At 41.1% G+C, this 15320-nt stretch overlaps 1 protein-coding gene across 1 annotated transcript in view; it reads right to left on the reverse strand.

Annotated features, from left to right (window-relative positions):
- ACTN2 (actinin alpha 2) overlaps window positions 1-5938 on the reverse strand; it is a 66496-nt gene extending 60558 nt beyond the window's left edge. The window contains exon 1 of the mRNA XM_008528902.2: window positions 5526-5938. Within this exon, the coding sequence (XP_008527124.1) occupies window positions 5526-5651 (126 nt within the window). The 5' untranslated portion in view covers window positions 5652-5938. The remainder of the gene's footprint in view (window positions 1-5525) is intronic.
- Between the last annotated feature and the right edge of the window lie 9382 nt (window positions 5939-15320).

Below are 15320 nucleotides of genomic sequence, written 5' to 3' on the forward strand. Positions count from 1 at the left end.
TTTGCCTGGGGGCCCCACCTCAGGCCCTTATGCAGTCTGACTTATTCTGCAAACAATATCCTACTTTAAGCTCAGCTCTTCCTAGCTCAGAACCCTCCAGAGCGCTGTGCTGCCTGGAGAATAGAGTCCACACTCACCCTGGCATGCCAGGTCCTCTACAACCTGGGCCCCATTTACCTACCCAATTTTCTCTCAATTTGAATGCAGATTCAAATTTATGAATCTGCATCTTTAGCTTCAGTTAAGCCCATCTCCTCTTCACACTTCCTCAAACTCATCATGAGGATTCAAACACATCAAAGAATACAGAGCTGGGGGTCAGGACACCGAATCCTGGTGTGGCCACCTTGGTTACTTTCTCCTTCCACAGTCCCCTCTCTGAGCTTGTCCCTCCATCTCTTTATCAGACCGTGGGTGAGGGGGTCCCGTGAAATAACGGATGTGAGGGTGCTTTCCCAGTGCTAAAGGGTCATGTACACACTTATTATAATATCACACTTATCACTCCCTCTCCCCGCCCCCCGGCAAAAAAAGACCCCCATCACTCTATTTCTCTAGGCAGGAATGCTCTCTTTCTCTTCTCCACTCAGCTAACATTTAGTAAGTACACAAATTAAGGCCAACCCCACATTCTACTCCCTTATAAAGTTGTTTCTTCATTATTCTCACCCATGGTGATTTTCCTTATTTGACCTATAATTTTTGCTCTTTATACAACAAGCATCTGCAACCTAATATAAAACAATTTCCTAGGGGCTAGCCCCGTGGCCAAGTGGTTAAGTTCGCGCACTCCGCTTTGGTGACCCGGGGTTTCACTGGTTCGGATCCCAGGCGCAGACATGGCACTGCTCATCAGGCCATGCTGAGGTGGCGTCCCACATGCCACAACTAGAAGGACCCACAACTAAAAATATACAACTATGTACCGGGGGACTTTGGGAAGATGGAAAAAAAAAAAAGAAAAAAGATCAGCAACAGATGTTACCTCAGGTGCCAATCTTAAAAAAAAAAACAAACAATTGCCTAGGTTCTAAGTGTTCAAGCGTGTAAATCCTGTCTTTAAAAATACATGAGGTGGGGGGATGGGAAGTTATTGTTTAACTAGAATAGAGTTTCATTTTGGGATGATGAAAAGGTTCGGCAGACGGATGTGAAGGTATTAATGTCACTGAACTATATCCCTAAAAATGGTTAAAATGATCAATTTTATGTTACATTTATTTTACCATCATTTTAAAAAGTACATCAAAGACTCTAAGGAAGAAATCTTGTACTTCACCATCTGTCACTCATGCTCATTACTATTACATCGCCTCATAAAATTAAGAAACATCTGCTGCACAAGGATAAGAGTCATAACATCTGAACATTTACAGATCACCTGGCACATACAAAGCCACTTCAACATCACCTAGTCAAACCATTTGATCCTGAAAGCCCCTGTGAGGTAAGAAAGACAGCTATCAGTTATTTTTATTTTCTAGATGAAGAAATGGAAACTGGAGAGGTTTAGTGACTTGATTATGGTGCAACAGAGAGTACCAGGCAGAGTGGAGATTTATGTGCGTCTCATGAATCTGAGAAATTTCACAAGCTTTTATTTGTTGTTTGTTTTTTGTTAATTGTTAACTTTATTGGAACAATTAGTGCCTATTTACCCCAGAAAAATGCATGCACGAGCCTATTCCTCTGGGCAGGGGAGAAGAGCGTTCACGTGGCGCCCTTAATCAGCAGCTGCTCTCCACCAACACTGAAAGGGGCCACGCTCAGCTTCCCTGGCTCTCTACACAATCCAGACCCTGTGGGCAGCTGCTCCTGCACACGTGTCCTTCAATGCTGCCGACCCGACATGGCAACATTTTAGCCTGGAGGACAGGAGGTGCTCTGAGGTGAATGGTGAATTGGTCCATCTAAATTGTGACTCTTCAGAAGACCTTGAATTTCTTTAGGAATAACTGAAACCAATCAGAACTCTGAACGTGGAACAAATAAATGACTCTCTCAGGCTCTCGACAACTGGCAGAAAAGTTTATGGATCATCCAGCCATATACAGATTAAGGATGCAAGGACCCTTGATGCATCGAAACACTCAGCCATCTCCTTAAAAGGTCTGTTGGAGCCTGGCAGAGTGGTGAGGACAGCGCCCTGTGCTGCGGAGATAGCACACATACTCAGCATTGCTCTTCTGACAAGTCACCTCCTGATTAGGCTTCAGCTGAATTAAAGGCTGAATGTGTTCCTTGGTTCCAGGAGAAGCTTGCTTTTAAACACCAAAACTCTAGAAGTTCCAAAAGTCCACTGAAGAGAGCCTAATTTATGCAATATGTATATCACATAATTATAACATAATATAATATAAATATAAATATAATAATTCCTAATATAAATATTCCTATTCTGGTTTACTAAACATCCTTGAAAGAGAAGGGGAGCACTTTGAAATGCCTGCATGTCCTCATGCAAAATTCAACATCTTCTCAATCGCCTCCTTGGGACAAAGCACCTCACTTCCTTACAAAACTGACAACAGAATTACAAGATGTTACAAAAATTCCACTTCTGTGTATATAACAAAAAAAACTGAAAGCAGGGTCATGAAGAGATATCTGTACACCCATGTTATAGCAGCACTACTCACAATAACCAAAGGGAGAAGCAACCCAAGGGGCCATTGATGGATGAATGGATAAACAAAATGTGGTATACACATGTGGTGGAATATTATACGGCCTTAAAAAGGAAGGAAATTCTTCTATAACATGGATGAACCTTGAATACATTATGCTAAGTGAAGTAAGACAGACAGCAAAAGGAGAAATATTGGATTACTCCGCTTATATGAGGTACTTAGAGTCGTCAAATTTGTAGACACAGAAAGTAGAATGGTGGTTGACAGGCACTAGGGAGAGGGAAGAACAGAAAGCTATTGTTTAATGGGTTTATAGAGTTTAGTTTTGCAAGATGGAAAGAGTTCTAGAGATTGGTTGCACAACATTGTGAATGTATTTAACACTACCCAACTGTACACTTAAAAATGGTTAAGATGGTAATTTTTATATGTATTTTACCACAATTAAAAAAAAAATCTACCAAAAAAAAAAAAAAGCACCACACTTTCATGAAGTCCTTCTGTAGCAAGGAATTCCACACCAGAGAGCAAGGATTACCAAAGCCCATGAGACTCTGAACTGTGGATATAATTAGGCACCACATCCATTATAACGCTTCAGACGTCATCATGTGTTACCAGCATCTGTTGACAGATCTCATACCCAGCATATCACTGAAATGGCAAGTGTGGAGAAGGCAGCCCACAATAGAAACAATGGCATTTTATCCTTGACCTGTTCCAACAGTGTCTCACAGGACATAAATAGAGGCCACTGCTCTGGCTGCACTGAGCTCACAGTTCAATATTATTTTACTGACTTGAGTAAGTTCTATACCAAAGTAGAAACAGAGTATCTTCTGAACCTGCTCAGGTCTATGCCCCAAAGTAGTGTTTTGTTTTTCCCCAGTGTCTGCAACACTCAACATATCTAAGAAAAAAAATGAATCCTCACTTTAAACTTTTAGCATTATTTTGTACTAGGACCAGGAAGTATGTCTGTTTTTAATAATATACTTCAAGTGCTATAAGGTTATTATAATACATTCACACGGGAATCCCAAACTTAAAAAAATTACAAGAATGCAATTATATAAACAATTACATAAACAAATATTGTAAATAACTTAGAAAAATGAAATATGACAGAAGGTATGTCAATGTGGTCTTTGGCAATTGACAGCTCTATCCTGCTATTGTACTGTACTTAAAAAAAAAAAAAAGAAACCACTGTGATTAGACTATTACTTTAAAAAATGATGGGCAGACTACCTGTCCAATTCCTTATCTTACTGTTCCTTATAAGAAAAAAAGGCAAACTCTGAAGCAAAGACTTAGGAGTTTGGGGTTTCTTTTTAATCCATGAAAAATGTAGTAATCAAAATTGTGGGGAAATTTTAAAAAGAAACACTCACTGCTAAAAATTAAAGTCATTTTTTAACTTCTTGCTGATGGATAATGCATCAATGAGTCCAGATGACACATTCATAACCTTCAGACCATGTGTTTCCCTCACAAGTCATTTTAAAATTTGTAGGTTTGAAATCTTATTTTCCTTTACAGATGAGACTTCCATTTATCGTTCACATTCTGTTGTTCCCAAGAAGGGAAAGATGGTGGAAGTCTTAGGGAACTAAGGTGGAAAACGAAATGTAGCTAAATTAGTGCTTTCGAATAATAATAGTAAGTGGTATTTTAAGAGAGAAGGCAGATAAAAGAGAAATCTTGATATAAAAATACCATGGTAATTTTATAAATAACAAAAATAAATGGTTATTTGACAATTATCCAAATATGGGACCTCTCTCCTCCAGCTAACACATTTGTTGGGAAAGAAGTATGGGATATATGTTTTCCACAGTCACACACTTATTCACCACGTACTGTCCCATAATCAACCCACAGTGCAGCTACACAGAGCTCTTCCCATGCACACATATGGTCAACAGAGGTTGTCCACTTAGAAGCACACCCTTAGAAGGGAAATCCACTTTGCTCCACTCCCAGAAAAACAGGGGAAAAAGCAGAGGGCACTTTGCTTTTGCCATGACCTGTCATCATAAGGTTGGGTTAGCAGGTCTGTGCGGGCATGCCTGACCCAGCCAGGCTCTGTGCCCAGCCAAACAGGAGACAGGATTTAGCCTCCTGGTAAGCATCCCCTACTTGCTCTAGCCAAGGGGATCAAGAAGAAACCTTCCAATAGTGGAATGTTCCACTGGGCCCCAGAGAGCACCAACCAAGATGGGCAGGGAGCTTTTAGAGCTGGCTGACTCCCTCGTCCCTTTGTGCTTACCTCAATGAACCATAAATAGAGGGTGAAATAATTATTACTTTATCGGTGAATGTCTAGTTTCACACAGCATCCCTCTCTAAGGAGCCCAACACATTTAATAAATGATTTTCAATTACTCTTTGGGGCAGCCCTGTGAAAAGCGGAAGGAAGCTGATGTTCATTTGACCTCTTTTATCTGGGGAGAGATGCGCTAAGGGGAAAGGACACATCGGGGCCAGGAGACACAACTCTGCGGCCAAGGTCACAGACTCAAGGGGTCCGGAGCGGACACGAGACTCTTTCAAATTCGGATCTAATGCAGGTTAAAACAGAAACACACTCACACAGCGCTGTTCTTCCATTAACATTTTTTGTTTTGTGACTCTTGTCACCCACACGCGCACACAGGCACATGCGCGCGCGCACACACACGACGCCCAGTTTCCTGCCTGTCCCTGGACGTGTTCTTTTTTCTAACGGGGCACCCAGGCTACGATGACATGGGACAACACGACACCTCCATCCAGCCCCTCTCGCTAGTCCACACGGTCGGTGGGCGACGCCCACGGGCCGGAGCCCCGGGGGGAATGGGACACAGACACGCGGGCCAGCCCGCGGCTGGCGGGCACGGGGCCCTGGCTGACCTTCCTCTGCTGCTTCTCCCAGGCCGGGTCCAGGAGCAGGTCGCGGTCCCACTCCTCCTCCTGGATCATGTACTCGTCATCTTCGTAGACGTAGTTGTACTGCACGCCGGGCTCTATCTGGTTCATGGCGCTCAGGTAGCCGGGGCTGCGGCGGGCACGCGGGGCTCGGACGGGCGGGCGGACGGACGGACGGACGGGCGGACGGAGGCTGCGGGGCGCGCGGGGCTCGGCAGAGGCGCGGGCGGCGGCGGGCGCGGGTGACCTTCGCGCGGCTCCTCTCGGGGCGGCGCACCTAGACGCTGGGTCGCGGGCGAAGCACCAGCTCGGGCTGCTAGCAGCCGCCGCGCCGCTTAATACCCGCGCCGCCCGTCACGTGGCCGCCGGCCGCGCCCCCGCCCCACTCCGCCCGCGCCGCCCCCGCCGCTCCGAGCACGTGCCGGCGGGCGGGCAGGGGCGCCGGCGGCTCCCGGGGCTCGGCTCCTACCCCTACCGCCGCTCGAAACCTCCCTGGTGCAGTGCGTTGAGGCTGCCGGCGGCAGCCCACGCCTCCCATCCTGCCTCCTGCCTTCTGGCTCCTGGTGCGTCTTGACTTGCGGGAGCCTGGATCGGTTCCCAGGGTGGGTGGATGTACGCGAGCCAGGGGAGGGACACCCACGACCTGGGTCCCCAACCACCCCCAAAGCATCCAAGTTTTCCATATATTATTTGTATATTCACATTTTCCGTATATTTCCACATATTCATTAGATGTCTCTCTCACACTCCCCCCCCCCCCCCGAAAAAAAGTAAAGTTCAAAAGCTGCAGAATCCCCTCTTTTTGTTCCTCTCCTCCCGGCCCTCACCTGGGGAAATCAAGACACGGGACTTGGACCAACCATATTAAAATGTCAGGAACCAAACCAAAGGCAGGAAGTGTCAGCTCTCACCTGCCAGTCATAAATTTAAAAGAACTGACAATGGAGGATGGAATACATTTCCCTCTCCCCATGATGTGTTGCACCTAAGCCTTTTCATCCCAGTGGCGCTGGCTAGCTGTTCCGTATCGGTTGAGCCCCAGAAGGAACCAGGACGGGGACCCCTGGGACCAGTAGGTTGAAATATTTTCATCACATATTTATTAAGCACCTACTGTCATCTAGACACTCCGTTAAGCACTGGGGATACAGAGGCTAGCTGATAGGGCCCTGGCCTCCTGAAGCTTATGTCAAATTGAATAAAAGTTGCCCACAGATGCTACACAACGGTTTGTGGTTCACAGCTACTAATTTGTTGACATGTCTCAAGCTGAAAGCACGCCCGGATTTATCACTGTTCCTTAGAAGTGTTTACATCACTTAGTTTTATTGTTTGGAGCTTTCTGCAAAAAGACTTTGACAAATTAGCAAATGCATTGCATTAACATTTTAAAAAACATATTCACTAGAATATGAACCCCATGAGGGCAGTGATTTTTGTCTTTTTCATAGCCATAATTCCCAGCAACTAGAGGTGTGCCTACTCATAGTAGGTACTCAAATATTTGTTGCAGAAATAAGTATCCTTGGAAACAGTGACTGAGCTAATTTGTTTGGATTAAAAGCTTATATTTTAGATTAAAATCATACTCTCTGAACAAGTCTATCAGTAAATTTTAACTATTAGAGACTGGATCAACAATTATAAATACCATTAATCTTAGTCTTCAAAAATTAATGGTGGGGACTTCAGGTTCCAAAGGAGATGGATCAAAAGGCACCAGATTTACCATCCTGCCTGAAACGGCTAAAATCTGGGGGAAAAAAATATATGAAACAAAGATTTTCAAGATATTGTTCATCTGGCAAGGAAAGATGACGACCCCTGAGAGGCAGGAAATAAACAACATGAGCACTAGGATTGTCCCAGCTTGGAAAGTTTCCAAGATGCAATACAATAAAGGGGAACCCAGGCGTAGCTCACTGGTCAACTCCCTAAACTGGGAGTTCAGAGAGACCAAGGTGGCTAGAGTCTGCAAGGTCAATTACAGAAAAGAGCTACAAAGAGAGAAGCCTAGAGATTTGCAGAGGGTCCCCCTCCGGTCTGATCAGTGAATGCATGGGAGAAAAATAACTGAGGCCAAGGAAAGAAACACTCAAAAGGATTAGGAAGGAAGATGCTTGGAATTCATAAAGGGCAGGGAATAGTTCCTGCTTCCATTAGCCAGAGTGGAAAACCTCCTAATTCACAGAGCATCAGATAGAGCATTGAGAAGGGGGCAGAAATTAGCCCTAAGCTAAATGATGTACTGGTCCTGTCTGAAGAAGCTCACAAGTGAGACCTGAAAGGATCGACCTGTTTCCGAATCACTTAACCATGTCCCAGAACAGAGCTCAAAAATATCTGTAGGCGGGGCTGGCCCCGTGGCCAAGTGGTTGAGTTCGCGCACTCTGCTGCAGGTGGCCCAGTGTTTCGTTGGTTCGAATCCTGGGCGCACACATGGCACTGCTCATCAGGCCACACTGAGGCGGCGTCCCACATGCCACAGCTAGAAGGGCCCACAACGAAGAATATACAACTATGTACCGGGGGCCTTTGGCGAGAAAAAGGAAAAAATAAAATCTTTAAAAAATATATATATCTATAGGCATAAAAACATTCAACACCTAGATGGGAAAGTCGGCAATTTCTGGCACCTATCAGATATTACCAGGTATGCAAAGAAGCAGGAAAGTTATGATCCATAATGAGAATAATCAATCAAAACTGATCCAAAATTGACACATGATAGTTAGTAGAAAAGAACATTAAAAGTAATTATGATTGCATTTTGTATATTCAAGAAGCTAGAGGAAAGATTGAACATGCTAAGTAAAGGCATGAAAGATATTTTTTTAAGAAGACACAAATTGATTCTCTAGTGAGGAAAAGTACAATGTGTGAGATTTAAAAATGCACTGAATGGGTTCAACTACAGAGTAGACACTGCGTAAAAGCGGGTGAGTCAACTTGAAGACATAGCAATAGAAATAGTCCAATATAAAACACGGAGACAAAAGAGACTTTAGAAAAAATAAGCAGAGGATCAGCGAACTGTGGGAAAACTGCAAGCAGCCCAATATTTGTGTAATTGGAGTCTCTAAAGTGGGAGGACAGGAAAAAATACTTGAAGAAATAATGGCTAATGTCAAGAAATTAGTAAGGAGAATTCCGCTTCTGGCCAAGATGGAGTGATGGGCACTAAAATCACCCTCCCTCCTGAAACAGCTGAAAAAACAAAAGACAAAACATGAAACAACGGCTTTCAAGACACTGGCCATCAGACAATGAAGGACAGGAATCCTGAGAGATAGGAAACAAATGAGGAGCGTCCAATGATTGCCTCAGTTTACAGACTGAGAGAACTTGTATGCCAGAGCATTGACGTAGAGTCCAGAGGATTCCCTGAGTTGAGGAGAAGAAGCTTAGCGTCCAGGGAGTAGAAGGCAGCTAATAGTCACAGGACAGAGTGTCAGAAAGGAGAAGGCCACACACAGAGAGAGCTTTTGGAGATCTTCAGAGTTTCCCACCCGAGTATTCAGCAGAGTAACGATCAAAGCATGCTTGTGAGGAAACTACTCAAGTCCAAGAAAAGAACCGTCTGAAAGGATTAGGGGGAACAGTGCCCAGCATTTTCACAGGCCAGGTGAGTGCCTGCTCCCACCAGCAGAACTGTAAAAACATAATTCACAGAGCTTTGGGTAGAGTACTTGGGAAGGTCTTGCCTCAGTAGTGTGGAATTAATTATTCCTAGAGTAGTGGGAGTGTAGTATTAATTATTCCTTGACCAGTAGTAGTATGGAATTAATTGTTCCCAGACAAGTCCTGGAATGAGCACTGCTCTGAACTGACCTAACAAATCATAAAACAATCATAAAATCATAAAAGCAAGACCCCAAAGGGTAAAACTGTTTCCAGATACATAACTTGTTTCTAAGTAACTTAATTATTGCCAAGTAACTGAACTACATCACAGAACAAAGCTCAAGAAGATTTAGAGGAATACAAAAATATCTGGCACCCAATAAGGTAAAAACCACAATATCTGGCATCTAATCAAAGATTCCCACATATCCAAAGAGGCAGGAAAACACAACCCATATCAAGGAGAACAGCAATCAATCGAAACTGACCCAGGGCTGATAGAGATGTTAGAGTTAGCAGAAAGGAACGTTAAAACAATTGTTACAACTGTATTCCATGTGTTCAAAAAGTTAAGTAGAAACATGGAAGATATTTTTTAAAAGACCAAATGAAACCTCTAGAAATAAAACTACAGTATCTGAGATAAAGAATACACTGGATGGGATTAAGGGCAGATTAGACATTGCAAAAGAAAAGATTAGTGAATTTGAAAGCATAGAAATAGAAACTACCCAAAATGAAACACAGAAAGAATAAAAATAATCCAAAAGAATTAAAAGTGCTCAGTGACTTTGTTGGAGGGAAATCCACCATGGGTCCTGAGTATGCCTGCACTTTCTCTCAGGTATGCCAAAATTATAGGGCCCTGGCAGCTTTTATTAAGCCATTTCTCAGAGTTGTATTTGCAATGAGCAGCCTTGACAAATGAGGTAATGTCTACCCCCCAACAAAGAGCAGTCTTGCTTCATTTGCCCTAAAAGTCATGAATCCCAAACTCAGTGCTCCTCTCTTAATATGAAACCTACTGTCTGTGCAGGCTTCCATAATGGGCCCACTATATCACCCAACGGGACTTGGGGATTATGGAGAGCCAGCATGAGCATCTGCTAGATCATATTCAGGGCCATAAAACAACTCTCAACAAATTTAAAAGGATTCAAGTCTTAAAAGTATGCAGTCAGATCACCATAGAATTAAATTAGAAATTAGTAACAAAAAGATCTCTAGAAAACCCCAGATATTTGGAAATTCAATAACACATTTCTAGGTAACCATGGATCAAAGGAAAAACCAAAAGGGATATTAGAAAGTATTTTTTTAACTGAATGAAAATACCATATATCAGAAATTGTGGGACACCACTAAAGCAGTACTTAAGGGAAAATTTATACCCCTACATGCCTATATTAGAAAAGAAGAAAGATATTATATTAATGACCTCAGCTGCTGCCTTAAGAAACTAGAAAAAAGGGCAGAACCTTTTAAAACCCAAAGTAAGCTAAAGAAAGAAAATATTAAAGATCAAAGTAGAAATCGATAAAATATATAAAACAGGAACTAAGTAGAGAAAATCAATAAATGGAAAGAGATCAATAATTTGATAGACTTCAAGCCACCCTGATCTAGAAAAAAACACAAAATTATCAATAAGTAATGAAAGAGGTGACACCATTACAGACTCTATAGATATTAAAAGAATAATGTGTGAATATTATTAACAACTATATGCAAATAAATTCAACAGCTTAGATGAAATAGACAAATTCCTTTAATGACATAAAGCTCACTCAAGATGAAATAAAAAATCTGAATAGCCCTATATCTATTAAATAAACTCAATTTGTAGTTTAAAACTTTCACACATACACAAACACAAACACAAACACTCTTACAGCCCAGATGCCTTCAGTTGCTAATTCTATCAAACGTTTAAGAAAAAAGTAGTAGCAATTATTCACAACCAGGAAATTGAAGAGAAGGAAATACTTCCCAACTTATTACGTAAGACCAATGTTAGTCTGATACCAAAGATAGATAAAGACATTACAAGAAAAGAAAACTACAGATCAATATCTCTCATGAAAATAGATGCTAAAATTCCTGACAAAATTTTAGCAAATTGTACCCATGATGATCAAGTGGGGTTTATTCCAGGAAAGCAGGGTTGGTTTAAATGTTCAAAAATCAATCAATTTAATTCACCACATTAGCAGATTAAAAAGGATTGAAAAACCATGTGATCATCTCAATAGACACAAAAAAGCATTTGACAAAACTGACACTTGTTACTAATAAAACTCTCAGCAAACTAGAATAGAAAGGAACATCCTTACCCTGAAAAAGGCCATCTATAAAAAAAAAAACTATAGCTGACATGATACTTAGTGTTGAAAAACTGAATGCTTTCCCCCTAAAATCAGGAACAAAACAGTTATGTCTGCCCTTACAACTTCTATTCAACATTGTACTGGAGATTCTAGTCAGGGCAATTAGATAAGAAAAAGAAATAGTCATTCAGATTGGAAAAAAGTAAAACTGTGTTTCTTCACAGACAATGACCGTGTATGTAGAAAATCCAATGGGATCTTCAAAAATGTTATTAGAACTAAGAAGTTAATTTGTCATAGTTGCAGGATACAAAGTCAACATACAAAAATCAAATTGAGAAATCTTCAGGCCCAGATTGCTTCACTGGCAAATTCTAACAAAATTTAAAGAAGCGGTAACTCCAATTGGACACAAACTCTTCCACCTAATAGAAGAGGAAGGAACGCTTCCAACTCATTTTGTGAAGCCAGCATTACCTGGTACCAAAACCAGACAAAGACAGTACAAAAAAAGAAAACTACAGAGCAATTTCCCTCTTGAACATAGATAGAAAAATCCTCAACAAAATATTAGCAAATTGAACTCAGTAATGTGTAAAAAGAATAAAAATATTTGCAAATCACATATCCAACAAGAGATTTATATCCAAAATGTGTAAAAAACTCTCTTCCTGTGACACTGAGAAAATCATCAACTCAATAAAAAGGTGGACAAAAGGCTTGAACAGATAATTCACCAAAGAGGATATACTAATGGCAAATAAACACATGTAAAGATGCTCAACGTCATTAGTCATTTGAAAAATGCAAATTAAAACCATGATGAGATATCACTACCCACCTGTAAGGATATCTAATCTTGGGCTGGCCCTGTGGCTGAGTGGTTAAGTTCGTGTGCTCTGCTTTGGTGGCCCAGGGTTTGCTGGTTCGGATCCTGGGCATTGACATGGCACCACTCATCAAGCCATGCTGAGGTAGCATCCCACATGGCACAACCAGAAGGACCTACAACTAGAATATACAACTAGGTACTGGGGGGCTTTGGGGAGAAGAAGAAAAGAAAAAGAGTGGCAACAGATGTTAGCTCAGGTGCCAATCTTTAGGAAAAAAAAGAATATCTAAACTTAAAAAGTCTGAATACATCAAGTGTTGACAAGGATATGGAGGAAATAGAATTCTCATACATTGTCGGTGGGAATATAAAATGGTACAACCACTTCAGAAAGCAGCTGGACAATTTCTTAAAAAGTTAAACATATTCCTACGTATGGCTCAGCCATTCCACTCAAGGTGTTTATCCCAGAGAAAAGAAAGCATGTGTCCACACCAACACTTGTGCATGAATGTTCATAGCAGCTTTGTTTGCAATAACCAAAAACTGGAAATAGCTCAAATGTGCATTAATGGGAGACTGGATAAACAATTGTAGTAAATTCATAAATATAATACTATTTGGCAATAAAAAGGAATGGATTATATCAAAATAATTATGCTAAATGTGATAAAGCAGACATAAAAGAGTCCATCCTGTATGATTTGATTTATATAAAGTTCTAGAAATGTAAGCTAGTCTGCACTGACAGAACACAGATTTGCGGTTGCTTAGGGATTGGAAGGATTTGGGTGGGAATGGGAGGAAAGTGTTACCAGGGGGCATGAGAAACTTTTTGGGTGATAGATATGTTCCTCACCTTGATTGCAGCAATGGTTTCACAGGTGTGTGTATATCAAAACTTATCAAATTGTACATTTTAAATATGCATAGTTTATTTTATGCCAATTATATCTCAGTAAAGCTCTTTAAAAGATTAACTGTGTACTTCTCGGTTGCCTCCACAACCTGGACTGGCTCAGCATCTACTGATGATGGTTCTTTCAATATATCTCACAAATTTCCATTTTTAGACTGCTGACCATTTTTGGAGGCCCATCTAAAATGTCTTCTCCTTTAAAACAACTCCTGAGAAGTTCAGCCAGAAATGACTCACCTCTGCATTCTAAATAACCTTTAGAATGTAACTAAAGCTTCTGTAACTAACAAAGACTTCCTTGAATCATAAATAATTATGCATCATTTCACTTACCGGATTATACACTCCTGGGAGGCAAGGATCTTACCTTGTACAGTATGGAATACCCACTACATCTAATACAAAAAAATGGTACCTAGTAGATGTCCATAATTTAAAAAAACTAATAAATATAGCCAACATTTATTTGTGCCAAGCACTATGGAGAATGTTTTGAATGCCACCTAATTTAATCTCGCAAAAACCTTACGTGTGAGTAAGTATAATCACCCCATTCACACATGAGGAAACTGTGGCTTAGAGAGTAACTTGCCCAAGATCATATGACTAATAGTTGGTAAAACCAGAACTTGAACCCATGACTCTTGTTAACCACTGCTAGGAGATTAGGAGGCCTGGTTGAGATCAACTAATTAGTGACAGAGCCACAAGTAGAGGTCGTGTCTCCATCGCCACTGGCTCCTCTCCAAGCCTTCTTTCAGGTCAACTGCCTAAACACTCACCCAGCCATTTCCTCAGCTCAAGTTCATGAAAAATTCCATGGCTCAAGAATTGCAATCTTTTTCACACCTCCAAAATATCCTTGACGTGCGTGAGAATCCAAAGAACCTGCCAAGGATAGTCGAACCTTGCCTGCTTGCTTGCTTCCCTGCTGGCTTCCTCCTTCTGTTGTATTAACAGTCAAGCCCTCCTATCATCCTCTCTTGGGTGCTTCCAGTCCCCTTTCCAATCTTCCACTCTACTGTAATCACACTATTCTTGTTCCCAAAAGAAACTCAAATCTTAAGAACTATGGATTGTCTAAGGAATAATATGTAACATTGTGAATCACTTTGTTCTCTTTCTGAATACATATACTTAGGTCATTTGATATGTAAATAACGTTCAGATTCATAGAAACTGAAGAATTTAAGAGCTATTAGATGTTATATAGTCCAACTCCCACCTAGCAGAAAATCAACTGACAAACACCATAAAAAAATAAAATTTAAAAAAACTTGCTTGTATGCATTATTTTTAGACCTATAGTGTGGCTGATATGACCCTGAAAATAATTTTCCAGTCCCAGAAGCCTGACTACTCCAAAATGACTCATCTGGAGGTAGATTTACTGAATCTTGAGCTTTAGAGACCTTCGCTTGCATGACCCTTTCCAGACTTTGTCCCAAATTTAGAATTTATAATTTTGTATTCCTTTTTCTTAAGCGAGGCCCACCAAACCGAATAATCTACAGGCCCCTGAACTCATCCTATTACTGGAAGAGGTGCTGTAACTTCTACCCATTAGTAGCCACATCTGTCTTCTCGAGCTCCAGAGAAAACATCAAATCTGATTCCACATGGTCGCCTTTCAATCGTTTTAGGACAATCAATAGTACACAGAAAGTTCTTTATATTATCTCGTGACACTTGTTTTCCAGCTTCTTCTTCATCTTAGCATCTATTAAGGGCTGTGTATGTGATAAACACTGTGGTAATCATGTTACATAAATTACCTCATTAAATCTGCACATCCACCTAGGAGGCAGGAGCTACGATTCCCATTTTACAAATGAGGAAACTGAGATTGAAGAGGTTATATGACACATCCAAGGTCACACAGCTCAAGTATCATCAATTATTACAAAACACATACATTCAACAGCTATGTCATATTATCTTCTTAATTTTTTTTCTAGACACACTCCTCATGTATATATAAAATGTTTCTAAAATGTGATTTCCATCTTATCTTTTGGGGAAAGAATTTGTTACTGCCTGGCAAAAATTGTACATGTACCTTTTGACCCAGAAATTCT

Source organism: Equus przewalskii, chromosome 1 (assembly GCF_037783145.1).
Source record: "Equus przewalskii isolate Varuska chromosome 1, EquPr2, whole genome shotgun sequence".
NCBI lineage: Eukaryota > Metazoa > Chordata > Mammalia > Perissodactyla > Equidae > Equus > Equus przewalskii.